General features: G+C 39.6%; 1 protein-coding gene across 2 annotated transcripts in view; it reads right to left on the reverse strand.

The window, feature by feature from the left end:
- MRTFB (myocardin related transcription factor B) overlaps nt 1-13,642 on the reverse strand; it is a 50,922-nt gene that overhangs the window by 2,733 nt on the left and 34,547 nt on the right. For both annotated transcript variants that reach the window (XM_065732976.1, XM_065732977.1), the window contains 7 exons: nt 12,224-12,364; nt 10,572-10,819; nt 8,945-9,098; nt 5,876-6,895; nt 4,341-4,496; nt 1,584-1,742; nt 1,162-1,299 (listed from right to left, as the gene is read on the reverse strand). In XM_065732976.1, the coding sequence (XP_065589048.1) occupies nt 1,162-1,299; nt 1,584-1,742; nt 4,341-4,496; nt 5,876-6,895; nt 8,945-9,098; nt 10,572-10,819; nt 12,224-12,364 (2,016 nt within the window). The remainder of the gene's footprint in view (nt 1-1,161; nt 1,300-1,583; nt 1,743-4,340; nt 4,497-5,875; nt 6,896-8,944; nt 9,099-10,571; nt 10,820-12,223; nt 12,365-13,642) is intronic.

Genomic DNA, 13,642 nt, shown 5'->3' on the forward strand with positions numbered 1-13,642 from the left:
ACTCTTTCAAAAAAAGCCCAGGCAAAGCAGAGACTTGTTTGCAGGGCTCAGAACTAAAGCTGTTTTAAAACACTGGTTATACTCTGGAGAGTGAAAGCAGTTTGTCTTCAGGGCTGGGCAGGTGGGAGGTGCAGTGCTAGTGGGGTGCTCACTCAGCAGTCTGCCGGGCTCCTCTCAGTTACCACAATGTGTTGTGGAACTGGAGAAGGCACAAACAACTCAGAGCTCTGGCTTTCTTTACCGACTGCTGGAGGAAAAAAGCAACAAGTACAACCTGTACACAGAAGGCCTGATATGTTCATATATCTTCATTTTTCTGTACCATTAGTTGCACATTAAATGCATACATTTTAACCACTGAGATGAGGCAAACACACCAAGAAGTCGGGGATTATTTTACAACGAAGTTTCGATGTTTACACAGTACATGTTTTATAAGAGTGAGGGTGGGATTCAGCTGCTTGAAGGCAAGTGTCTAAGTGCTGTTTAACCACACCTGCTTCTCCAAAGGGCATGGCATTCTGGTATGTGAGATGTCACATGTGCCTTGGTTGTAAGGATGTCTTACACATGCCAAGAACGTGAGAACTACAATTAGATATCAGTGCTCACCACCACAAAAGCAGCACTCAGTGCTAAGTCAGAGTTGTCTCTTTTGGGATGGTTCCAAAGCACATGAGGTTAGAGGTGCTCATCAGAGTTGTCTACAGCTTCCTTGCAGTATGAGGGATGTACGGAAAGTCAGCAGTGCAGTCTGCTGGATTATTCACCAAGCTCACCTCCTTTCAAGGAAACGTGTACTCGAGTGTATATATGTGTGCCTACGTGTGCATAAATGCTTGCACACGTTTTCCTCAACTTTCCTCACTTCAGGAAGTATCCACGCACTTTCCCTCTGTGTGTCTGAAACAGTAACAGTTACTGGTAAGCAGTAACAGCAGCATTATCCCAATTACACGTTTCACCAGCTGGTGAACCCAGAAGCTACTGAGGTGTTCATTTAATCAAAAGCAGCAAGAGGAGTCCTGCAGTTAAGAACATATTAACAGAGTACGTCAGAAAACCTTGTCACCAAAGGAAAAAACTGCACTAAGCAATGACTTTTACAGTTCTAAAAGTCATAAAATGTTTTTATTAGACTAAACAAGTAAAGATAACTACCTCACGGTGAGATGGCTGAACAGTGCGGGTCTGCTTTATGGCCTCTTCGTAACGGGGGGGGTCTTTTGTCTTGGATACTGTGTTGTTGAAGAGGGACTGCTGAACAATATAAGACTGGGCTTGAGATGGGGAGCCAGGCTGCGTGAAATAACAAAACAATGACTAGGCAATACATTTTAATGAAACTGAAACGTATTGAGGTCTACAGAGGATCCTATTCTGTCCTACCAATCTACACATTTACAGAAAGCAACAGCATAATCGGAGGGATAAAATAAGGCTTTTCTCACACAAATATACACATACGCACTGTTAAAATCTACAAAACATTCTTCCTTGAGTGAATTGCATCATATCCACCCATTATTTAAGAAGAGCAAAATAAAACTGAACTTCATGGAGCGCTGTTGGGCTCCTCTTACCTTGTTAGGAGGAGCAGGTCCATTCTGCACAGAGGGAGTCTGATTAGCACCACTGTGAATGTTAGAGTTTGATGTTTTATTAATAAAAGACTGTGAAGGTGTTGTAACTGGTGCAGTCTGATAGGAAAATACAGTAGCTGATGTGGTAGGTGGAAAAACCTGTAAAGGTTTAAGATATCAGTCTTAACATTTCAGTTTTGAAATTAATCCAATTAGTAAATGACATTAATGACAGAGCTTAAAACTTTTCTTCAAGTACTTGCTTAAATTTCCTGCTGGGGGAATGTGACTTGAACCTGTTTTTTCCTCTGGTGGATTAATTTGTAAATCTAGAGCTAATACACTTTGGAAGAAATTTTGTGCTGGGACATTCATTCATTCATTCCAGATAAATACAACATCTCCTTGTAACTCTCCGGGAAGCATGACATAGTACAATTTGATTTTTCTCAAATATGTTCAAGAGTATGGAACAGTTCAATACAGTACATGTAATTTCCCTACTGTGTGAGCAGACAATAAAATGAACTAACTTCTGGCCTTACCTAAATGCCTCTTGAACACTAATGGGATGGGGCACCGACCACCTCTCTCTCTGGGAAGCCTGTTTCAGTGTCTGACTATCCTCACGGCCTAGACATTTTTCCTTATGTCCAGTCTGAACCTCCCCAGGTGCCACTCTGTGCCGTTCCCTCATGTTTTATCAGTGGTTCACAGGGAGAGGAGAGCAGTGCTCCTCTCTGTGCTTCCCCTCGGGAGGCTGTGGAGACCAGTGAGGTTTGCCTCTCAGCCTCCTCTTCTCCAAACTGGACAACCTCAGCCTCTCCTCACAGGACATGCCCTCCAGCCCTTTTGTATGAGTGCATAAGGATGCTCTTTTTGATTCAGTATCACACAATACCTTAAATGACAGAAGTGAGAGAGAGAAAATCCTAGGTAAGGGACAGAGATAAAGCCAGGATAAGCTTTGTGGAGTAGAGTTCTAATGCCAGAAGAGGTTTACTGTGAAAGGGATTCATGCAGTTTGTTAGCCATCTGCATCAGCTGTGTGAAAACTGTTTCATTTTCCAGCTCTTTACAGCTGAGCTGAACAGTTGTGGGGGAGTTTCCTTACTAATGAATGAACTGAAGAACAAAGGCCACGTGGGAGCTAGAATGCAAAGAGACACCTCATGTGTGTAGCAGAAACTAAATGCAAACATCAGCTGGTTTGCACATAAATCTGAGCTGCCTGAAAAAGACTGGAAGGATTCATGAGAAACTAGTTCTGGAAAACAACTATTAATGTAGATGATCATTATTAGGAAGAATAACTTCACTAAAATGCATTAAATTACTAAACAGCATTACTGACAGTTCACTAGCTGTAAAGGCTGAATATTCCTGCTGAAATATCTAAGGCTCATGAATGCAAACAGCAGACAGGTAGAACTCATGCTGAATGCAAGGATGCTGTCCTGATCTATTGTACTGCATTCGTGTTTTACATTCTGATGTTAAAAAAAAGAAATGTAATTACACTGCCTGTTTTCTGACGTCAAAGATGGCTGTAAATGTGGGACAAAACCAGCTGGGATAAGCAGGCTGCTCAGCTCCAGGACAGCCACGTGTAGAGTGAAGGTTATCTCCTGCCATCATTTCTGAAAAGTCCTTGACAGCAAAGGAACCAAACTGCAAGCCTCTGGCACGAGCACATGCCTAAGGACGACATAGGAGCTATCCAATCAATAGGATAAAATTAGCTCCATACCAAATCTCAACAGTTTTGATTTCAGTAGGATAACCTTAATACCCATGAAATTAAACAGCTTGAGCAGGCAGTTTGGAGTGTGATGATGCTCATTTAGACATGTTCCCTTTTAATCTAGTGAAATGCCTAGAGAGAGAATGGCAGTTACCTAACTTACCAAATTATCCTCTCATTTTGAAATGATAATTGTTTCTAAATTAAACTTTCATTGGAGCGAACTGGAAAACCTTGTTTTTCTGAGTGACTGGAACCTTAGAGACCAGAGCACTGATAAAGAAGCAAAACCAATCTCTTAGTTTCTGGATGAGGCTCAAAGGAGGAGAAAGCCCTTTCTTATCAGGTGGTTAGTGCTGTTTATCAGTCACCAACTGAACACGACTGGGTTGTGCATCCAGTGCTGATGCACATCTGCTTTGGAATGAGAAATTTCAGAACTGACAGTTTTGCATACAGAGGGAGAGAAGGATCTCTCTGCATCTTTCCTTGCATTCCTCAGTAAGAGTTATCCAAGGTGTGGTGGGGCACTGACTTTTTGGAACTGCTGTCCCTGTTATCTTGAGTATCTTTCTTCATCAGTAAAGATGTATCAAGGAACTCACAGAAATGCATGAATATCTGTAGTCATAAGTAAAAGTTTTCTCTGAAAAAATATCTACAAGAATCTTCCATTTTGAGATGGTGGCAAACAGGAAAAACTGACTGGAATAGTAGCTGGTATGCCACCTGTGCCAGGCGTGAGAAAGAATGGAGCGTGTGCTGTGAGAGAACCATTAAGTCAAAAAAACATCTTTAGCCCTCCAGATTTATTTGCAGCTGAAAAAGTAGCCCTGCGTGGACTAAAATGTTGGAAAGAGAATGAGTTACTAGCCCATGTTATCACGTAGAAAGATATACAGAGATGTTAAGAACTCGTATATGATGCATATGACACAAAAGTTTGTAAAAGAGCTGCCTAGAATTAGAATACACAACAGTACATCTCTTAATGCTTACTGCTATCCACAAACCTTTCTGATTTGTTGGGTCTGACCAAGTGCATGCTGCGTGATGGAATTTTGTTTTGATTGTGGAGTATGCATCTTAGGTGCTGTCTGGACCAGGCCAGAGGAAGGAATAGGAGCAGGTATTTGTGATGGGGTCTGTATTCCAGCTTGTGATTGAGCCTAAAGGATGAAGATAAAATATTTATATTATTCATATCTCACAGTAAATTACATTATGTCAAAATCTGTTGCACAGGTTATGCAGAATAGCTATAGCATGTATTCCAAGAGGTATTGGTGCAAGCTGTGAACAGGAGAGAATATTTGTATTCTCCCTGGTACCAGCAGGCCCCAGCTGCACAGTGCTGTTTATTTTGGCACCGTGGTTTAAGAATGGTGGACACAGACTGGAAAGAGCCCAGTACAGAGCAATGAGAATAGGAGGAGATAAAGAGAGCATGACAATAAGAAAGAACTGAAAAAACTGGGGTTCAGTACCTTAAAGACAAAACTGATGAAGCAACATGACAAGATTACTAGCATGTAAAATAAAGTTTAAAGACAAGTTGCATCTAACCTCAGGAAAGATACTTTGAGTTGGAAGTTAAGAAAACTTCCTGCAGTATCAGCAATTGAAATACTAGTAAAATCTGCTTAAAGTTTTTACAGAATTCTGTCTGCATTCCAGAACAATTCAGACAGAGATCTGGGTGGGTGGGGAGCTAGCACAGGTAGCTCTTTCACTGCAGACGGCAGGCTCCAGCCCCGTCAGAACTTCGCAGTCCTCACAAGCACTGCTAAATGTGACTGCACACACACTAGCACCAAGCACACACACTGGAACTGAAACTGTGCTCTGCTGGCTCTGTAACCATGAGAGTGGTAGGTGATTTCATCCAGCTAGCAAACAACAGCACTGCCCTAACCAAGACTATATTCAACCTGATTTCCCTTGTAGCTCTACATTTATATGCTATTCTGCTTTATGCTGCATTTATTCACAGTGGTATTACCTTATAATCAGCCTGGAAATGTTATTTCTGTAGATGTGGTTTCTTTTTATAACTCTCCTAGAGTGCTGCAACCTGGCATTCATATGTTTAAATGTAGTAAGCCACCAGAACACAATGAAGTTTGAACACGTATTTTTAAAACAGGTATACCTTGAAATAAAGCACTGGGTTTCAAGCTGTGTGGGTTTTTTCTTTTTTTTCTTTTTGTTGTTGTTGTTTGTTTGTTTTTTGGATCTACAGAGGTGGAATTTGTTATTTGGTACTATATATCTAAAACAACCATGCACAGAGGGACTCACAATAAAACCACTACTGTTCAGAGGAAAGTATCTGGGAAGTCAAAGCTGTTTCCAAGATCACAAAGAAAGCAATTCCTAGAAGCAGTTATAAACAAGTTGGCTCTTAAAGAGCTTCTAATCTCATCTCTAGTGCAAAAAACAAGCTTGATTTTTACCAGTTACTCTTATAAGCAATACATTTATCAGTCTACCTTAAGTTAAGCAAATACTGACGTGTTTTAATGGTGAAAAATGAAAACATACATACCTGTAGTTTTATATTTCCAACTGGAAGCTGCACTGCAGTGGTAGAATTCGGTCCCTGGATAGATAGTGGAAGGAGCAGCTGTGCAGTTCCTTGGGTAGTCAGTAAAGCTTGAGGTTGGGCAACAACTGCAGTTTGTGGTTGCCTCTGTGGATTAACATAAAATTGAGAAATCGCATTCTGAGGGTCAGCTTTGGCCACAGGTATCTCCTGCTTGATGATAACTGCCTTTTTGGCAACAGGATTCTGTCCACTGGTGTACACCGATTGCCCTAAAGAATGACTAGCTACAGATACAGACTGACTTGTGCTTGAGCAATCAGTGACAGCATTTTCATCTTTGACAGCAGCACTGAACTGCTTCTGTTCCATAGCAGCTGAGTTACCAGAAGGCTGAGACTGTTGCTGCTGTCCCCTTTTCTCAACCTCAAGTTGCATTTTCAGTACTTCCACAAGTTTCTGCTCTTGTTCCAGTTTCCTTTTGAGCTCTTCAATCTGTTTTTCTTTTTCTTGAAGCTTGCGGTCCTTTTCTGCTACATCAAACTCCACACTTGAGATGTTCCCACTACCGCGATTCTGATTATCATCGCTTGTATTTGCTCTTAGTGGTGAAGTACTTAAGAACTGGGATGGTGACACCATGGTCATCATTTCTGTGAAAGTATCTGCCATACTGGTATCATCTGTGCTTAGATTAGATTGTTCTGAAGGAGAGGGAGAGATAGGCAAAGGAGAGCTCACGTTTTCAGTATTTACTGCTTTGCAGACAGGTCCAGTAGTTGTTTTTTCTGGAGGAAAGCTGGATACTGAATTAGGCACTGTTTTATTTAGTGTTGCAACAGGAAATGCCATTTCCCCTGTGTTACCTGTGGCTGCAGTGGTAGTAGTGACTGTAATAGCGCTGCAAGTAGTGACTCCATTGTTATTAAGGTCTTGGTAGGGTTTCAGACGCCCAATAAGATCTGTTTTTGTTCCAGACACTGGTAGTCCCCTCAATTTCAACTCCATTTTAAGCTCTGCTACCTGAGATAAAGTGAAGTATGACAGTAAACAAACAAACAAACTCTTATAATACATAAATAAATATACATTTTACTTTGTTACATTTCAGTAAGAAAAACTATTTTCAATATAATCATAGTTATTTACTTCTCTGGGTTCTAAGAGCATTGCAAGCATGCAGAATCCATGAGCACATTTCCATTACCAGCAAGTTACCTTCACTGGTTAAATGGCCCAAACCCTCAGTGTTCAGCTGCTGTACAATAAAGGTTGTGGAGTTACACTGTATTTTCGTATCTACTGAAAACTGGAAATTCAGCTCCAACTGCGGGCTAAAATCTGAAGAAGAGCTGTAGTGCAGCAGCAGTGCACATGAAAGCTCTGAACACTGGCATGCTGAGCCCCTTTTTATGCCACCAGACAGATGAGCTACCAGAAACTTAGCAGGTCATTTAGATGGTTCAACAGACACATCAAACACGAAAGGTTCTCTTTCTAATTATCAACTGAAAAGTTACAGCTATGTGCCGTCTGGGTTTCTTTCACAGGTATAGAAAGTGTAAGCAGTCAGAACCGATCTAACTTTTGCTAGAAAAATGTCCTCAGTTTTCCAGTATGCATGCGGACAGAGTGGAGTGCAAACGGGTGAGTGCAAATTAGTTATGTGCAGTAGATTATCATTTTAAAGAGAACAGTCACTGGAGTTTATGGTACACATGCAACCCATCTGACTGTACTTCAGTACTTTGCTGGAGTAGAATTTTAAGTATTAGTCTTCAGGATTGGTAAATGAAAGAAGTCATGGAAATCCACATACATTGCAGACTTCTAAGAACCACAGCAATTTTAACTAAGATTCCTCCTCACAAAGATAACCAACCCTTCCTCTCTGCCCCAGTCCATCCCCTTCTGGTACCCCTGGCAGACTTAAGCAACTGTAACACTACATTTTCAACAGCACTTGTTTAAATTCTTATGAGAACCAATGTAAACGATTTGGTGTTGAAAACATCACCAGCAGGTACAGCTCATGCTGTCACACTAGTGAGAAGACATATGCAGAAAAAGTAAGAGAAGAATTTTGATTACCACAAAGCAAAACTTGAGATATTAACTGAAATGTCTGAGTAAGCTGTCAGCTCGTAACTTTCAAATACTGAAGTTTGAACTGTGTCATGTAGACTTATTTCATAAGAGATGATTAGCATATGCAAATATGTTACTGTCCTGAGAGTATTGTCTTCAGAAAGACATCTTGTCCTCTTTCAAGTTCAAAACACTCACCTATCAAAAGCCCAACACCTTGGTAAAGGTAGAGAGCAACTTAGGAACTGCCCACTAGATGTCCCCTCTGCTCTGCTCCAGTCTAGGTCCTTTGTGTTGCTGCTATTGAAAAGGATCTTAATTTAAACCCCCGGAAGCCTCTTCAGATTCATTTTCAGTATGTCCTTGATACCATTAATTCCTGTTAATGTTTTTCTGAAGGATGAATCATATGTCATACGTTCACATGAGAATTTAAAGAGAGTTTACAGTTCGTAGTTTTTATGAACTTCAGTGTTTGTTTTCAGACAATGTGCTGAACTCTGATGACAACATCTTCTTCGCAGTGTTATTGCTGTGCAGACTCCAAAGCACTGACCTCTCTGAATATGTAATTATTAGGGTGTGCTTTAACTTCTGTTCCTTAACTAAACCTCTTCAATGAGATACCAAAATTATCATGAAGACACTGCACTGTTCAAATCTGTCAGGGTGGAAATTTCACATGAAGTACACCTCGCAGTTCACAAAGGGTACCAAGCTGCCCACTTCCACAGCATCTGAAATTTGTCCTCTTCTAATTCTTTGGGAAACTGATGTCACTGTTGTAACACATGCTTCTGAGGACAAAACAAATATTTTAAGTCCAGAGGAGCTGTGTATAAAATCTTCACTACTATATATTAAACAGATAAAAGAAAACTACATTTTTCACTGGTAAATAATATCTAGACTTATTCTTGACAGTAACTGTTTGCACGTTATGATCTCTACTGATGTTTAGGAATGGAAAAATCCCTCTGTTACCTTCAAGTCATCCAGGCTTGAAGGCAGAGGTCCTGGTTTCCGGCTAGGAACATTACTGCTCTGTCTTGCTGAGTTTGCAGCTGATGTTGGTGTGTTGTTGTTCAAAGTATTTAGTGGCGTGTTCCCATTGTTACTCTGTTTGTCACTCAGTGGCCTTCAAGAGATGAGAAAAATGAGGAGAATAATGTGAGTGCTAAATATACAACATATGGAATATATGACACGTATATTTTATATTCTTTTCAGTCAAGAAGCTGTGATTCTATAAACTTAATGAAGGTGACTTTAAAAACATGACATTAAAATAAAGTATTTTTAATAAAACAGCACAGAGAAGAAAACTTACAGAGAATGCTACGGTGAGATTTTATTTGTCATTAAGTGTACGTATTTCTGTGTCACAGTTTTCATTACTGTCACAGTATCCCTTACGGGTATTGCGGAGTGCAGAAGCAGTCTATACTAACTCATCATTAATTAGGGCAGCCAATTACTTTTTTGTTTGATGTCAGAAAAAAGCTCACAATGGTGGAATCTATGTATCAACCCAACATGCAAGCCCAGCTTGCACCTGAAGTGCAATGCATGCTTTGAGTCAGTGGTACTCTCACAAAGAAGAACCTCATATCAGGATCTCAAAATAATTGTTAAAAATTTGAAATGCCACCATTTACAGGAGGTACCATAAATTAGCTCTTTACTTTGTTCAAGTGATTTATGAAGAAACATTTCTGAAATGTCAGAAAATGGAACAGAAGAAGCGTGGGTAAGCAGGCAGAAACATCTCCAGCCTAAATGTTAGGATACGTGGCAATTCTAAATATAACCACAGATGGTATCCTTTCACTTGGTGGAAGATCATTTAAAAAAAACCAAAAACCAGTTGAAAGCCTCTTGAATTTGGGGTTGTGTGACTGTGGCATGTTACACTGTAAGCACTTTTAGGGAAAGCAGGATGGTCTCAGATGATGAGAATGAAGCTCTGCAGTCAGCCATTCTGCTGGCAATTCTTTTAAAGACTTATTTTTCTGACTGCTTCTATCTATAAAACAAAGTACACTTCTCATTGTTAGAAGTGCTGAAGAGTTCATATAAGCACTAGAGATGAGACTATAAACATAGACATTTTACGTATCTGAAATGACTTTCTTCTTACTTAAAAATGGCAGAAGTTGAACTGATGTAAAAGGACAATTAAGCAGCAAAACAGAACACATCTTTGTAAAAGCTGCTGTCTGCGTGTTTCTCTTCTGCTCAGCCTACCTCAATCATATCTGAGTGCAAATGGTGACAAAACTTTCTTTCACATGCATGTTTTGAGTTTCCTAGATGCCTCTTGTTGGAAAAAATGCATCTGACAGGTAGAAGATTCTACTTCCATGTCAAACTGAAAATAAATAGGACTTGTTATAAGCTTATCAGACTTCAAAAGTACTTTGAGAACTATCTCATCACTTTCTTGAGGTTAAATAATACCCACACTCATGCACGTTGCCGTTTCAGTTTTCTCAGGTTCCATCTGTCTCTAACACTTGAAAAAGACATTTACTTCTAAGGCACGAAGTCTACAACTGATGCATGTATGTCCTACAGGACACTTAGAAAACACAAACAAGGCTGCACGTACTTCAGCGGTGCAGGCAGGATCGTCTGGTAGTTGTAGTGCTGTTGCTGTTGGCTCAGGATCTGCAGCTGCAAGAACAGCTGCTGCTGCTGTAGCAAACGAGCGTAGTTGGAGTCCATCTGTGGCTCGTTCTTCTCACCTTTCTGATCAGGTGGAATATATTGATGATACTTCAGTTTTTTCACCCTTGGTTTAGGTTCCTTACATTTCTTACTCCGATGCTTATCATTTGGGTTCTTGGGGTGGCTTTGCTAATTATGGATGGAAAATATTGAAACGACTGTAAGAGACATTGTATTTATGAGCAGTTACACAAGATACAAAGATAAAGTACACAGCAATGCACTTAGTGCAAAGAGAGCTGCTGAATACAACCGTTCCTGCAGTCCCACTCAAAATGACTGCTCATCCTTGAAAAGGTAACACCCTCTAGCTGTGTTATACTTGTGCACGATCAGGGGCCATGAGAAATTACAGTTTGTGAACGTTGTGTTGGTTGGTGGCACAAATGAAGCTAAAGGATTCTGCTACTCATCACCTGTCATTATGAAGAGATTCTTCCGAAGGAGCAAAGTTGAAAGCTACTTAGCACCTGATAGATGTGAAAGATAGTAACTTAAACTCCATCTGTAAACACCTGCAGATCAGAAGTACCCACAGATCTAGATTAAAATCACAGGCAGAGCATCCTATCCAGTCCAGGATCACTCTAATGGAGCTTTCAGCACCACTTTTATCAGCAATATCCATACACACACTTCCTTTACAAGCTCTTAGAAATTATTTTGCATGAAAAGTTGAAGGCAGTTACCTAGTCATACAGAAGGCATCAAAGCAGAAATCCTGTGCTGATCCATGCACAATTACTGCACAGGTAGCCTGTTTTGGGGGAATATCTGAATTTGTCATTAAGGTCCTGCAATGAGGCAAGTTGGTACAAGGTTTCACTAGATATAGCCAAATCTATACTAGAAATTGACTATTAGAAGTCCTCCTCTGAAAATTACTTTCATGGAGTTAGGTAGAAGTCCACATATGTGAAATCACTACAGAGCTGAAACGAGAGAGACGTTTTCCAACACAAACCCTCCTCACACTGTATTGGTGAAAGTCTTCCATGCTGCTGGATAAGGCAGTGCAGAAGGCAGAACTGAATGCGCTCTTCTGATCTTCAAATACAAGGATACAGTAACTTAAGTGCTTCATTTTCACATGGTAAACAAGCTATGAAAATGTTTGTGAAAAAGGAGGAATGCTGTTTACCAGTTTGGCTAGAGGTAGATTATGAATGCAGTCGCCTCTGTTCCTATTAAATTACTCCCCATACAAAGCTAGATTAGAAGATTAACTTCTCCAGTAGAAAAAGGAAAATCAACATTGCAAAAATCTGATCTTATTTCTCCCTTTATTTTTTAAAAACTCAGTAACAATGTAGTGCTTCAACTCTTGGTTCAGCTATTCTGCAATCAGCCAGTCAGTACAAGTGCTAATGGTTGATCTCAGGATACCAAAGACTTCAGCCAACAGCAAAGTATGTTCTGAACACTAAAGCAGTTGTTATTGGTAACAGACATATCATTCTTAATGTATTTCTGCCACTGAAAAACAAAACATATTAAGAACAGTCTTCATCTGCCATTATTTCAGATATCTACCTTCACTAATGTTGGCCCAGGCTTTGCTGCAGACACAGTGCTCGTGGTCACGGTGGCTGCAGCAGCAGAACGGGTAACGTGCTGCTCGACTGTAGCAGGAGTTTTGAGGAATTCAGGAACTGGAGAGGTTAAAGGTGGATACTAGTATTAAAAAAATATAAGGAAAAAGAGAAACATTAAAAACATCCACAGCATCTGAATAATCAAAAACATGTGAAGTGGTTAAGACAATTCACAGAACAGTTGTACAAGAAATGACAGAAATAGGACTCTTCCATATATATATGCACATAAGTGTGCTATGAACACACATTTTGGCACACTTCAAATACAGCAAATAAGAAATGGATTTCTTACCTTGACTCCTCAGTTTGTATTTTAATTACTACATCTAAATGTATCCAAAATCTGTTTTTACTCATATAGGATTTACTTCTAGTCTCACTAAGACAAAACAGTAATTAAAAATAATTTAAAATATTTGCTATTTCAGTTTATTCATTATGTAATCCTTTATAATCTGCCATTTTGATCCTTCTTGAACTTAAATGCCATGGGAGTAACACAAATTCAAACTGCTTAGCGACCCTTCACAGGAACAGTTGCACGAAGACAACACAGTAAAACTGTTTAAAATGGAAAAGTCACTATCTGTCTGCACTTTACTGTTTTCAAAATACTCTTTGTACTTTTCTGTTGCAACAAAATGTAAAATTTGCCATAGGAAATTAGAAGAATGAAGGATCAATTTCCCAGACACAACCTGCACAGACCTGATGGCTCTTCTTTATTTCGTAAGGAACAATAAAGGAAGCATTGGTTTTAGTCTGCATTTTAGGTCTGTACACAGAAGTGGCTGTAATTCCTTATCAAGACCATAAGCAGAGGATTGAAGTTCTTTTGAAGTGCCTTTCCAGTCAGCTTCAAGTGCTCCGTTATTCTGTTGGTGCAATCATGTATCTATCTTATGCTTCCTACTTGAAAAGCTATTAGCATGTATTGCTCTGAGAATTTTTATTTAGCTCTCCATTTGGAATCTAGCTCCTAGGAATCTAATTTCATGTGGTTTGTTTTCAGTTTCTTCAACACTAATTACATTCTCTTGATATGAAACTCAATTAATGTCTTGTTTTATATGTTAGGGAACAATGAAATAGAACAGATGTGTGGTACACTGTGTCTGGCATTGTTTTCTGAGCATGGACTTTGCAATACTTTTTGAATTACTGAAGAAATAAGTAAATAAAGGATAGTGCTGAGTTGTCCATGGCCATTAAAACAATTGGACAATGTCTTGGGAGAACAGGCAGCATAAATCTCACATATAGCTGTTTAATTTTACATTACTTTATAAAGTAAGAACTCAGTACTCAGATCTGTCTTATCTTCTGTTTTTCTAATTTAAAAACTGCAGCATAG

The sequence above is a fragment of the Cyrtonyx montezumae genome, unplaced genomic scaffold (genome assembly GCF_038088225.1).
Source record: "Cyrtonyx montezumae isolate F1298 unplaced genomic scaffold, pur_monq_1.0 scaffold_16, whole genome shotgun sequence".
Lineage (NCBI taxonomy): Eukaryota > Metazoa > Chordata > Aves > Galliformes > Odontophoridae > Cyrtonyx > Cyrtonyx montezumae.